Raw genomic sequence first — 13,916 nt, 5'->3', positions numbered from 1 at the left:
CCTTCGGTCCCCACCTGACCCCTATGGCCCCTCCCACAGGTGGTGAGCCCATGGGAAAGGGGACCCACATTGTCCTTTCGGGCTGCGCCAGACTGGGCCCCATGGGTGCAGGCCCGGCCACCAGGCGCTCTCCTTCGAGCCCCACCTCCTGGCCTGGCTCCAGAGGGGGGCCCCGGTGACCCTTGTCCGGGCAAGGGAAAACATGGTCCATTGTTTGTATTCATCATTAAGGGTCTCTGAGCCGTCCTTCGTGTGGTCCCTCACCTAGGACCTGTTTGTCATGGGTAACCCTGCCAGGGGCAGAAAGCCCCAGACAACTTAGCTCCTAGGATACAACTTAGCTCCTCGGATATTTATCCAGTAATGCGTATTATAAAGTTATTTTCTATTCCACATCACCAATTTGAGGTTTTTACTCAAAATCGCTGAATTTTCACATCTGCCGTTGAAATACTGAGAAGAGACCTGCGGTGAGACACCAACCACCCGAGCCTCACCATGGATTGCACAATTGCCTGACTAGCTGTGCTGGCATGCTATACAGTGAGACCATAAAAACACGTTTGCGCTATGAACTAAATTTCCATAATTTAGCTAATGTATATAATGTGCAGTGTTTTTTGTCAACAACTGCATGAGTGTAACGCCTTTCTTGAGTTGAGCGGTCCTCATACCGCTGGTAAAAGGCACTACGTGAGGCACAATGCTGTCGTGCCTTAATGTTAGGGGGCGCTAGTGATCCCAGGGATTCGGCTGAGGAGTCTTCTTCCTCAGCCATAGAAGAAGTGACAGCAAACTGCGATCTACAGTCAAGTGCAGCCATTCATTTGTTTTCCGCTCGCCTTGCCTTACTATATAATTTTTTTCGCAGCTTTTGTTCAGAAGGAGCGGCGCACGGACTTCATTTATAAGTAAACGTAACATATAACAAACATAACAACCTATTTTTTAATCTAGTGTGCTTATTTGTGTGTTACAGTTTGTATGTGTAAATAATTCTGCTCTGAGACTTTAAAAATAACCCACTCACTGTTGATAATTAAATGGTGAATAAGTTACTCTGTAGGTTCATATGTTTGTAAATCTAATTATGATGAGATCAGTCCCTCACCAGCCATGAACCTCACTGCAAGTCACGTGGTCTTGTGCAATGGGTTGTTCAGAGGACTTCCGAAAAATGTATGGACTGGCACATCCCAGTTCTTCTCGCTTCCTGCAAGAATGGTCAATCCAATGAAGGCCACGAGCTCATCTTTGGTTAAATTTCTCCATTCTCTCCCTGTGTCTGAGGCTGCTGTTTTACTATGGATTAAATAAACGCATTTAACCAGTAAATAATAATAATGACATTGATAATAATAATGGATTAGATTTATATAGCGCTTTTCTGGACACTCAAAGTCACTTTTACATTGGCTCCATTATTCATTCACTCCTCATTCATACTTGGTGATGGTAAGCTATGTCTGTAGCCACAGCTGCCCTGGGGCAGACTGACGGAGGCATGGCTGCCAATTTGCACCTACGGCCCCTCCGATCACCACCGGAACAATCACACACATTCACACACCAGCAATCGCCTCACTTGAAGGCAAGGAGGGTAAAGTGTCTTGTCCAAGGACACAACGACAAATGACTCGGCAGGAGCAGGAATCGAACAACTGATCTTAAAATCATTGGACGACCTGCTCTACCACTGAGCCACTGCCACCTTAAAGTGATCACACTTTAGAATATATCACCAAAAAATTAAGTTCATAAATAGAGAAATGACTTACAAGTCATACGAGCCGGCCGTGGAAATGGAGGATGTGCACAGTGCAGCAGAGGTCGTTTGGCTCGCTGACGGCCCTGGTTGTATCTGTGGAGGCCTTGCGGGATTTTGCGAGTGCCTGCCTAGCTGGTGGAGGCTGGGAACTGGGGTGCGAATGCCCGCCATCCTGCTGGAGGCTCAGTTTGTGTGTCTGGAGGCCCTGCACGGGGCTGCTGAAGTCGGCTTTGGGGTGGAGAGCTTGCTGACACCAGGTGTGTTGATTGGAAAGTTCCAGCAGAAGTGAATAATTGACAACAGGTGTCTGAGTGGGACAGTAAAAGTGGCTAAAAAGTAAAGGTTCATACCAAAATCCATAAAACCTATTTGGGGGTTATATGTGACCCCATTCGTGGAAGTGTGGGTTAGTGATACAAAAACCGTAATTTCTTGAAAATAATTCAAAACTGAAAATGGCTCATGTCACAGACATATTTTATGAGGAATACCTGGGATATGATTATATTACAAGCTTTTATTTTGAAGCTGCTGAAGAAAAACAACCAATGGGGTCATGCCTGACCCCACATGTTCATCCAAGGGTTACAATCCTGCATGTTCAGAGGCTAGAGAGTTCTTTTGATACAGGAGAGTCTGAGATATTCTGCAGAGAATATACTTTCATTCATGTACATCCACATCTATTCTACATTCCTGCGTTATTTTGTGTCCTTATCTTTCAATGTGAAAATATGATGATAAACGATGTCATCAGACAGTTAAAGCTAAAAAAAAATATTTTTGTGCTTCTTTCCACAGAATGCAGGGTGATGAAGGGAGCCAGAGCTCAACGTGGGTCAACAAAGAGTCCTGTTCAGATCAAGCGCAGCAAGTCTCCTGCTGAGTCCAGTGAGCTAATTATTATCTCATCTCCACATCTCATCTCCACACTAATGCTTCCTCTTTGGGGTACAGAAGAAATTGGCCTCTTTTGTTCTGTAAATCCGATGAGAGCAGGTGCAGTAGGAGAGGAATGCTGAAATCTGCCTCTGGGTTGGTGTTTGAAGACCTTTAAATTACAGCCTGATCTTGAGATGCTGTTGTTGTGACTTGATCTTTCACCTTCCTCTGAATGGAGGTGTGAGCTTAGGATTTCTACAATAGGGTCAGCAGTGTTTGTACAGGATGTCTAAAACTACCAATCAACATGCTTCAACTCATAGAACCCTCTGAAAAATTGAGAATGGAACAATTAAAATCTGGTCTTCATTTCTTGTACGAAATCATTTTAAGTGTTGTTAACTGGCTTTTGTATAGTGTTGCTAAAACAAGTGTTTTTCCTAAAAGTCATGCATTAAGCATGAAAATACTGGCTGAAGGAATGTAAACAGCTTTCAGCTCTTTGTTTGACAATATTTCATCATGTCTATGAGGTACTAGACATGTTTCTGTATTTTCTATTAAAAGCCCTGCAAAATGGTGCTTTACCTCTTTGTTACCAGTTCCATCTGAAATTAGCTTCAGTTGCTGTTGCTGTCATCTCTGATTGGTTATCGGCATTTCTTCGACAACTTTTGCCTGGAAAAAAAAATAAGAAAACCCAGAATCATTTGCCATCATGGCTTCATTTTTTCAAGTCATAAGAAGTACAGAGCAGCTGCTTCAAGCACATCTGAAGACTGAAGATTAGTTTCTTAAATAGCTGTGGTGGACTTTTGGCCCTCTCTTCTTTAATGTTAGCATGAACTTTTCCTCTCAAGGCTCACCACATCATTTCAAAGAGGCTGGACTTCAACAAGACCAAATACGACCCAGTTATGCACAGGGCTTTGAACCGGAATTTTTTGCCAGTCGGTTCGTTCCGAACAGAAACAGAATTATAATGTTTCCGGTTTTGCGTTCCACCCATAAACTTACGTTCCTGAACCGGTTAGAACGAAAAAATAAAGTTCCTGAACCTGTTAATAACATTCCTTTAAAATATAAATACTGTATGTAGGTGCCGTATTTTGCGCTTAAAAGCCTTAAAATTTCTCAAAAATCAACGTTGCGCCTTTTAACATTAAGCGTCTAATATGTACACTGAGTTCCAAAATCTGTAAACATGTTTTTGTGTGACTTTAGTCAGCGATCCGACAGCTCGGCCATTGTCCACCGACTTAGGACGTATTATGTCACTACGTACGCCGGCAGCGATGAACCAATTAGAGAACATGACGCAAGGCTACATCCGGCACACCTCCAGTAGGTATCGGCATAGGGGATATGCCGGTACTGTACCGCAAGTATGCTGTTAACCACAGTTGTTTGGCTAAAGACCCCCGAGAATGACGTCAGTGAAGAGACACGCTTACGACGCAACATATAAACTCCAGGCTATCAGTTCCGGTTCAAGTAAAGAGACCGGGGGGCTTTTTCCACGCTTCGCCATCTCTCTTGATCTGTGACTCCATGCACGCCCACACCACCGCTTCTGTCAAAAACCACTTGAAGCGGCTCAATTCGGAGCTTGTCTTCATCCTGGAGGATTAACGAAAGAACTCCAACCGCTGGACATTTACCAGGACTAGAGGCAGTGCCGAGCGAGTTACACCCCCACAATATGTGCGTGGATTGCGGATGCCTGGACTAACGTGTCTACTTCGATTTTTGTCCTATGTTTCGCCAAAGCCGGCATCGTTACCGGACAGCCACCCGGAAACCAGACGGTCAGCGATAGTGAAACTACTGAGCTATTCAATGCACACCGAAGATAAGGACTTCGAATGATTTAGCGAAGATTTATCAAAAATTAAAGAAATAAAAACATATGTAAAAAATAATGTCGGTGTATTTTTTTAAATTTAAATACATAGTACAACACATTTCAACCACAGTCAGCTTTTTGCTACCGTTAGCAAGCATGTACCGAACAATAAGGTGCACCGTGTGTCCAGTTCATGTACAGAAATACTCTGTCATTTAGACCGCGCCTCTTTATACAATGAGCCGAATGGTGCGCAAAATACAATAACTTAGGGACTTTCAAATTGGCAACTAAAGCAGTTAGTTTATATACTATAGACTATAATTATAGATATGTCCCTACCCTACAGTAAACAGTACCACAGCACTACACCTCTGCTTTATGACAGTTGTATTACTGAAGCTGGGCTTGTACTAGGTGGTAGTATGAGTAAGCCACTGTGGCCCAGTGTAAAAGAATTGAGTAAGCCACAAAGCCACATTCTGTGTCCAAGACAGCGGCTTGCTGTAATAGCAAGTAAAACTTACAATTAAACATTGACTAATACCAAGAATCAAATTTATTAAAATCAAAGTGTCTAAGTCAAAGTTAAAATGTCTTCTAGTCCAAGTAAAACTTACAAGTAAACATTGAGTAATATTTTGTATGACTGTATCTTCACATAGTGAATGTAAGTTTTCAATTGTTAGGGGGTGTAAAACCACACTTGTCATAGGGGTGTGTGAAATTTTTTAGAGAATGGGATTGTTTTCCTGCATTCTGGTGCATTCTAAGAGCAAAATCTTCTGTTCAGTTTACCTACAAAAATACACTTAAGTCAACAGTTCAAGCTTAACTATCTGTATTTCTATCCTATTTTTTACAGGTATAAATTTGATATTCAACAGTTGAAAACTTGCATTGTTTTCAATTATATGACTATGTGAAGATAGCCATACAAAATATTACTCAAGGTTTACTTGTAAGTTTTACTTGGACTAGAATACATTTAAACTTTAACTTAGACAACACCATTGGTATGCCATTGTTTCATTTTTTAAAAATTCGATAATATGATTTTTCATTTCAAATTAAAAAGGGATATAAAATAGCAAGTGAGGTGAATACACATTTACATGCATCGCTGGTTATTGCTGCCGGTCATAGAGATCAAAAGTCTAAGACTACAAAAAAGTATTGATAATATCTTTCACTCCACTCCTACCCCCTCTCAGCATTCACCATTTGTTGTTCAGTTAGAATTTTAACGCAAAATCTACTATAAAACACTGTCTTCTCAATTTTTTTAAATCGATCGTCCTCACCTAGTCATACAACAATTCGCGGGTTTAACTTATAAACGGTTTCTGGTCACAATTTGTTCCGGAAGGCTGTTCGAATACCGATTTGTTCGAATTCGAAATACATTTTACCCATTACAAATAATGTAAATGGTCTTATGTTCCTTTTTTCCACATAATATCCATCCATTTTCTGCCGCTGTATCCGCGTACTATGTTATTTCATAATGTCATTTATATATCAAATTGTATAGTAATGAAACATCAAAGAAATGTAGAAGATGCTAACACAAGAAAGAAAAAGAAAAAAAACCATCAACGTACGAGTCACCGTCGTCTTTTAGACAGAAGTTTATGGTACCGTAATAATAATAATAATAATAATAATAATAATGAATTAGATTTATATAGCGCTTTTCTTGACACTCAGAGACTTTTTACATTGGATCCATTATTCATCTACTCCTCATTCATACTTGGTGATGGTAGACTACGTGTGTACCCACAGCTGCCCTGGGGCAGACAGACAGAGGCGTGGCTGCCAATCTGCGCCTACGGCCCCTCCGACCACCAGCGGAACAATCACACACATTCACACACCAGCGAATGCCCCACTGGTGGCAACGAGGGTAAAGTGTTTTGCCCAAGGACACAACGACAAATGACTCGGCGTGAGCGGGAATCGAACCATGGATCTTGAATCATTGGACAACCGGCTATACCACTGAGCCATGGTCGCCCCCAAACTTGTACCATAGGTAATGGAACGCAAATTAAGTGAAAGATTATTGAATAGAGTAAACTAAAATAAAAAGCAAGAGACCGTCATGTTTTTTCTCAACTTTTCTCGCGCTTGGCAGCGAGAAAAAGGCGTTTGCTTCATGTTTGACTTCCAAATTTTGTTCGACTTCTAAAAAAAAATTCCGAAGGTTTGCTTGTATTTCGGAGTCTGAAACATGTTTTATTTTGAAAAGTGACGTCTGTGCGGAATGACACACAGACTAATACATGCGTCTGTCGCGCTTGACAGGTCTCGGTCACGTGACAGGTTACCCCTAAATTAAGCGCCCATAACCAATCCAGTGTTGTGGATTTAAGTCAAGGCAGAATATTCTGTGATCGCACAAAAAGTATGGAAAACCCTGCTTCCATTTCCAACTTCTTGTCTTTGTGGAGTGGGATTTTCTGCAGTGACTGTAAAGAAAACCAAACAGCGAGTAGACCGGACGTGTGGAACACACTTCAGGTGTCATTGTCTCTCGTTACCCCTAGATCAGCGGTCCCCATCCACTAATTCTCATCATTGTAATTAACTGTATTATTATTTGATGGACTTTTTCACCCTTTTATGGGAAATGATTAGTATTGAATGCATTTATTGTAAGTTGCCATATTTCAAAATAAACATCATCAGTGCAGTCACTTGAATCGACTTTTTAATATAATTATTTCTTACAATTATTTCGTTTACAGAGATGTTGATTATCACTTTATGAAAAAAAGTTGTTTATCGTCTGCATTTCACATAAAACCACTGCGGATGATTTATTACTAGACTACAGTTGTCCTGGCGTCATTAACGATTGTCGAGCAAATGAAGGCCGGGCCGTGAAAATATTGTCTTGGATGAAACCGGTCAATGGCGCTGATATACTGTACTATGCTGTGAGAGTCATTAGGCCCCAATGATTAGGGTCTTTTATGGCAAAACTCAGTTGAGCTACAAAGTTCTTCTGGGTTAGTAATGGCTTTCACCTCGCCATTGTTCCATAGGTTCCATTTTTGCTCCATGTCATTGGAATAACAGAGTGATGAACATTCAACCTAAGATATAGTAGAAAGTTCTTTTCATGATGACATGACATCTTGAGTTAGCCATCATCTTACTTAAGAGGAATTTCAGAAAGTCGGCCACTTTTGGGAAAGTTCACTGTTGTTCAAGTCTTTTCTGTTTGTTGATAATGTGGTTCTGTGGTGTCTCAGAGCTGTAGAAATATCTTTGTAACTCTTCCCATTCTGATGAATTTCAAACACTTTTGCCCTCTTGTTAAAGGATGATGACACAGTACTATGTAGATTTGATGCAACATGACATCACATCTGTGATGTTAATTTCAAAGGCTGCGTCACCAACCAGTGGTCTGCTATGCATACTGCAGTGTTGGCAAGTTTTAGTAGAACTGTGTGTGCAGAATTTTTTTTATCTTTTTCAATTAAAAAATTAAATTGGACTGTTAATAATCTGGGTTTTGTGTTTCCAGTCCAGGAATCATTCCAGTGATGCAGATAATGGATTACCTTCTTTCCATATGAATAAAATCACCATTTAAAACTCTTATGGCATTTTGTTTTACTCAGCTTGGATTTTCTTTGTATTTAATTCTGAATAAACTCCCAACACAGTTGAGCAGGAAACGCACAAAACTAGAGGAAAAACTAGAGGGAGGGTTTGATATATTTCCACAGCATTTTTTGAATGTTACAGAATCACACAATGAAGCACATCTTTAATGTAACATCACTGTTCTGTGATAAGAACAGAATAGAATGGGGAACATGTACCGGATATAGAATTAAGGTAGTCTTTCACAGCTGAACTCTCTGCTCAGTATGCACAGGAGAGCCACTCATGTTTGGAGGTACCTATTTTAAGATGGTAAGATTTTGGTTTTGTCCTTATATTGCTTTCAGGCAGCGTGTTAAGGCCACATTTGTGAGTCTGTTTATCTGGTGGGGTCTTTAAATGAAGCAGTGGCATTAAGCTGGTTAACAATGATTCTTTATCTGTGTTGTCTTTTCATCACTCATTGGCTCAATTTTACACTGACCATCTTTTCATCACTCATTGGCTCAATTTTACACTGACCATCTGGCTCATAGTCTCCTCTCATAGACAAAAAGCTCTTTAAAGCACTTAACACACATAAATGCATCACATCGCACTGCTCTTAGAAATAAACACAATGTTCTACACAGAGGGGATCTTAGCAACATGGCAAGATGTGGGGGGATTGAATAAAATGTTATCTAAGAAAAAGAAAGCTCGTCAGCCACCTAAACCTGGGCTGACACCGTCCCGCTGAGCTGCAGCCAAAGGAGGTCACAGTTCAGGGATGACTTTTCACCAGAGACAAGAGAAGAATTTCAGGCCTCTTTTCCAACACAGTTGAGCAGATGAACATGACTGTTTACCTGTTTCTCTCCTTTCTCTACCCCTCCTGTCTACCCCCCTTCCCTCTTTCCACCTCTTCTGCGCCATGTTGTCTCAGCCAACGGGACGGGCTCCAGCAGTCAGCTCTCCACCCCGATATCCAAGCATTCCCCCACCTCCACCCCCAACAGTCCAGGCCTCAACAACAAGCAGAAGGTGCAGAGTGCTCTTCCAATGACACTTCTCTGCAAATGCATCAATTACACTCCTAACACAAGCCATTTTATCCCTCTCTGTTGACAGGACCTCTACCTGCCCTTGTCCTTGGATGATGACGATTCTCTTGGGGAATCGATGTAAAAACCTCCTTCTTAATGGCCTGAAACACAGAAGGTTTTATACCTCTGCTGCGTTCCACCTTCACTCACAGTGCCACCTGTTGTCTAAAACCACTTTTGGTCTCTTTTCAAGGCCTTGGTCACCAGGGCTATGACTCCATTTGCTGCCTGAGAATAACACACAAACTTTTTCAGACACAACTCATTTCCAACTATTTCAACAAATATCTCACATGATAATAATGATCAGGTTCTACGTAGAAGTTAGCCACTCCTTTGTAAAAGGGCACACAGTTCACTGACCAGACGATTTCATGGTGCAAAACTATCACTTTAAACTGATTTATTCAAGGATGCACTTAATATTTCAGAGAATTCCAAGCAGCAAATGGACATTTTTTAGGGGTGTCAGTTGAAGCTGACTCAACTGTTGTATCACTTGTATCCGTGAAGTTCCTCCATGTCCTTCTGTGTGAAAGGTTTGTTCCTTGTTGGAGGTAATCTGTTTACTCAGATTAAGTTCCTTTAAATTCCTGTAAATACTTTGTATAGCTATCCATCTTAACATCACTGCACAGTGTCCATTGCTGTGCTTCCATAATACCACTACAGTGACTATCGTAATGTCTGCTCAATATGAAACATGGTGTGATCAAGGTTAAAGGGCAAACAACATATGAAGTCCCAGCACAGAGGGTGAGGATTTGTGGGACAAAGCTCCTGATTGACGAGGAGGAAATTGTTATTCTTCACACATGTATGTAAGATTCTGAATACACTAAAGCTACAGAGGCCTCAAAATCTGTATGGTGGCCATGATTGGAACAGAACTCCTCTAATTGGAGAATGAGTATGATAAGCATCCCATAAAGCCCTCAGTGAAGTCTTCATAGTTGTGGTTCCTCTCTTTTGACCCTTTTTTTTTTACAGTAGGCCACACATGGCATTAGATCTTGTATTTTTACTTCTTCTTTTTTTTTTGCAGTGCATGGTACGGTGAAACTTTGGGAATGTAAAACAAGGACCTAACGGTGCAGAAAAATAACCAAAGGAAGAAATATTGGGTTCTTTAAAAAAAGTACCCAAAACACTAATATGTCAGCTTTTATTGACTGAAAACATTTTTAGGCCAGTTTAGTACTCTGATTCACAATGTGGGAAATTCAAAGCCAAAGTATGATTTTAGACTAAGTAGATAAGGGGAAAACATGCAACTATACTAATTGTGAAACTTCAAATACTGTGGAGGAAATCACATCGAGGGATTTCTGCATGTCGCTTTAATTCATCAATAACGTGGAAGTTCATTTAAAAAGTTAAAATGCCGTTGGGATTGTCCTCTTTTGCATGGCTCAGCATAGCTCTCAGATACTGGGGGAGATGAAAACATAATGTTTGTCTAAATCTATGTGTGGGTTTTAAATTTTTATAAATATTATTAACTTAGATAGCAGTATTCATCTAGGATTTCTTTTATTTCTACTTTAAACTACTCTAAACACATTTTCAATGCTTTTTAGGTTGTACTTCTTTTTCTACTGTTGCGACTTGCATGGTGTGTCTTGCAGGTCCACAGACAAGACTTTTATCAGATTTCTGTGGGGAATTAGTCCTGACAATTTCTAAATTTGGTGACACTGAAGCACAAAGCAACAGACACTTTATTGTCAGATTGCCAGCACTAAAATGCGTGATCACAATTGATTCCTCTATATTGACAAAATGCTGCTGCACATGTGACAGCCTTTAGATTAACATCTATGCATTCGGACCTGCATGTGGCGACAAACGGAAACCCAACAGCAGGGACTCCACTTCACCCACCATTTTGTACAAAAACTACCAGTTCGCTGTCATTTTTAAGTTGTGTGTAATCTTACATGGTAATAACATCTTGTTCCCAGGATTTTTCTACAACCTGTTACAATACTACACCATATAAAACATCAACGGACAATGTTGTGTTTTTCTTGTATTAACCAGCCCGCCACCAAGGAAGATGGATGGTGTGTATTCATCACCTACAGTGGTGCCTTTTTTTGATGGTGGTCCTTAGAATAAAAATAAGAAACAGGACACTCCAGGCTTACTCTTTGCTAATAACTGATTTGTAAATCATTTTTTAAAGTTTTAAATGAGGAGATCTCTCAACAGACATTTTTGTAGCCGTACAGGACACTTTATCACGGTGTATATATGCTCCCTTCCTGTGCTCTTTCATATGCTTGCTTTTCTGATCGAATGAATGACTTTTTTTTCTTGGAAATTTACAATGTCCTTTTTAAGTAGTATTTTGCAGTGTCCCAGTGGCTTGTCTCAGTGCTTCATTCAGTGTACTAACCAGTATCCTTTTGCAATTAAAGCAATTGCATTTCACCCATCTGGTCTTGAGTTTATTACAGCCATTAAACCTGGTTTGCCTCTCTCTTCTACACACATTTGGATTGTCATTGTGCTAAGTCAGTTAATGACAACTTTATACATTTTCCTGACAAGAACACGATTCCAAAGTCTTCCCGTCAGCCTAAAAATTCGCAGAAGTGTGTATGCGTATATAGTGTTGCCTGACAATACTGTGTCAATTTTCATGTGTTCTAAGAATGTATTGTGATATAAAAATAGATAAAAGATTTATAATCTAAAAATAGTTACGTATTCATGTAGAGGTCACCACATAGTATCACCATGGGAACAGGAAATCTGTGTCACATTCAGCAGTAGCTACACATGTAAAACAGCAGCAGAAGCAAATACTGTCAGTTCAGTTTATTAAAACAAAAAACTGATGATGTTTAAAATGTTATCCATGGTTGTTTTGTATAAATCATCACCAGGTTACATGCAAATTCTTCATGATTAGGTGTGACAACTGCTTGGAGAGTATGAAGTATGAAATATAAAAAATGGGATGCTTTTTTAAAACTAATTGATTGTGCTATAAAAACAATAAAGCTGCACACAGAGTCTCTAGAAGACGGTTATGCTGTGGGTACCAGTGTGTCATTGTGGGGGCTCTCTGCTGGTTTTGATTTTGAAGTTCGACACTGAACATTAGCCCTGGCAACTGGTCTGGAGGACTTTTACACTTTCAGCAAGTCGTGATGATCCAATTGTTGGTTCCGTGCAAAAGTCATTCGTTCATTCATTTGCAATACCTGCTCCTTCCGTTGTCGTGGGTCGCGAGGTGGCTGGAGCCTATCCCAGCGGACTGGGGGCGAGAGACAGGGTACACTCCAGGTGTGATGCCAGTGCACCACAGAGCCACATATAGACACATATAGCCACATATAGACACACACACACTCATACCTACGGGCAATTTGACACTGGCCAATTCGCCAGAAGGGCATGTTTTTAGAGGTGGGAGGAAGCCAGAGAAGCCACGCAAACACGGGGAGAACATGCAAACTCCACACAGAGTGGGAGTCGAACTGGGAACCACTTTGCTGTTCGGCGACAGCGCTACCCACTGAGCCACTGTGACACCCCATGCAAACTTCAGTTCCACCCAAATCGCTGTCTCTTTTTTTTTTTTTTATCAGCGGTATTATCTTATGTTTAGTTACGTCAAGGCATTGTGTCTTTTTCACAGAGACTGTACTTTCAAACTAAATATACACAAAGAGCCAAGTGAGACAAAAATTACTTCTTGAAAACTAAGACCTGCCCTACAAATTGATAAACAAATTTAAGAACAGTGGAATGTATTGGGGTGTTTTTCTGAGTGGGACAATAAATGATTTCTGTGTTCCCATCAGTGTCTACTGATGGCTTCTGTAAATGAGTTTAAACCATTAGTCAGTCATCTTCAGATTACCACCGCTATATCCGCTGCAGCAAGTCACGGGGAGCCGGAGCCTATCTCGGCGGCATAGGGCGTGAGGCGGGGGACACTCTGGGCCCGACACCAGTGCACCGCGGAGTTTAAACCATTAGCACAAAAAAATAAATCCTCTGTTCTGTATTTAGAATCACTTGCAAATACAATTTGTGTATTCACTACAACCACCCACATAGTGTGTAAAATGCATAATATAAGTTTGTCTGTAATGATTTACACAGATAACAAATGAGACCATTCATCTTGTGATATTGTAATGAGCTGAGCTCATGCGCTCACATTCACATTAAATATATTTTAATGTGCAGCTTTACATCTTCGTGCAGAGGCATTGCCCCGTGTTTTTGCGCTGAGGTCCTCTCTGACCTGACCCTGGATTTGACACGCCCTCTGGCGCCCTCTACTGCACAACTATGATATGCACCACCTCCGGGTCACTTTCAAGACACACATTAACCCCATGAATGTCCAGCTGCCTGCTGGTTATCATGTTTGCATGTCAGAGTTATACTTAGATCCCAAAAATGTACTATTGTAACTGGATTAAAACTGCCCATTGTACTGGAATCCTGAGGCTGAATGCCAGCAGTAAATGTGCCACACTGTAAATGTGCCATAAAAAGGATGTCAATGATTAATACGAACATTAAGAATTTGATCTATTTTCTAGTAGCCAACCTTTCAAATTCTTGTTGTTTAAAAAAAAAATCACAACAAAAAGGTTGCTTCCTTCATCCTTTAAGTTTCCACAGAAGAAGAACTTAAATCCTTTTGGGTCTTCCCTTGGGGAAATTTGAAGATTTACACTCT

At 40.7% G+C, this 13,916-nt stretch overlaps 1 protein-coding gene across 2 annotated transcripts in view; it reads left to right on the top strand.

Moving 5' to 3' along the window:
- Nucleotides 1–12,210, top strand: part of LOC137606724 (neuronal migration protein doublecortin-like) — a 41,930-nt gene extending 29,720 nt beyond the window's left edge. For both annotated transcript variants that reach the window (XM_068332118.1, XM_068332117.1), the window contains 3 exons: nucleotides 2,570–2,659; nucleotides 9,046–9,143; nucleotides 9,231–12,210. In XM_068332118.1, coding sequence (XP_068188219.1) covers nucleotides 2,570–2,659; nucleotides 9,046–9,143; nucleotides 9,231–9,287 — 245 coding nt within the window. In that variant the 3' untranslated portion in view covers nucleotides 9,288–12,210. The remainder of the gene's footprint in view (nucleotides 1–2,569; nucleotides 2,660–9,045; nucleotides 9,144–9,230) is intronic.
- Nucleotides 12,211–13,916: the final 1,706 nt, after the last annotated feature.

The sequence above is a fragment of the Antennarius striatus genome, chromosome 13, assembly GCF_040054535.1.
Source record: "Antennarius striatus isolate MH-2024 chromosome 13, ASM4005453v1, whole genome shotgun sequence".
In the NCBI taxonomy this organism is placed as follows: domain Eukaryota; kingdom Metazoa; phylum Chordata; class Actinopteri; order Lophiiformes; family Antennariidae; genus Antennarius; species Antennarius striatus.
This window is presented reverse-complemented; position numbering and strand designations above follow the sequence as displayed.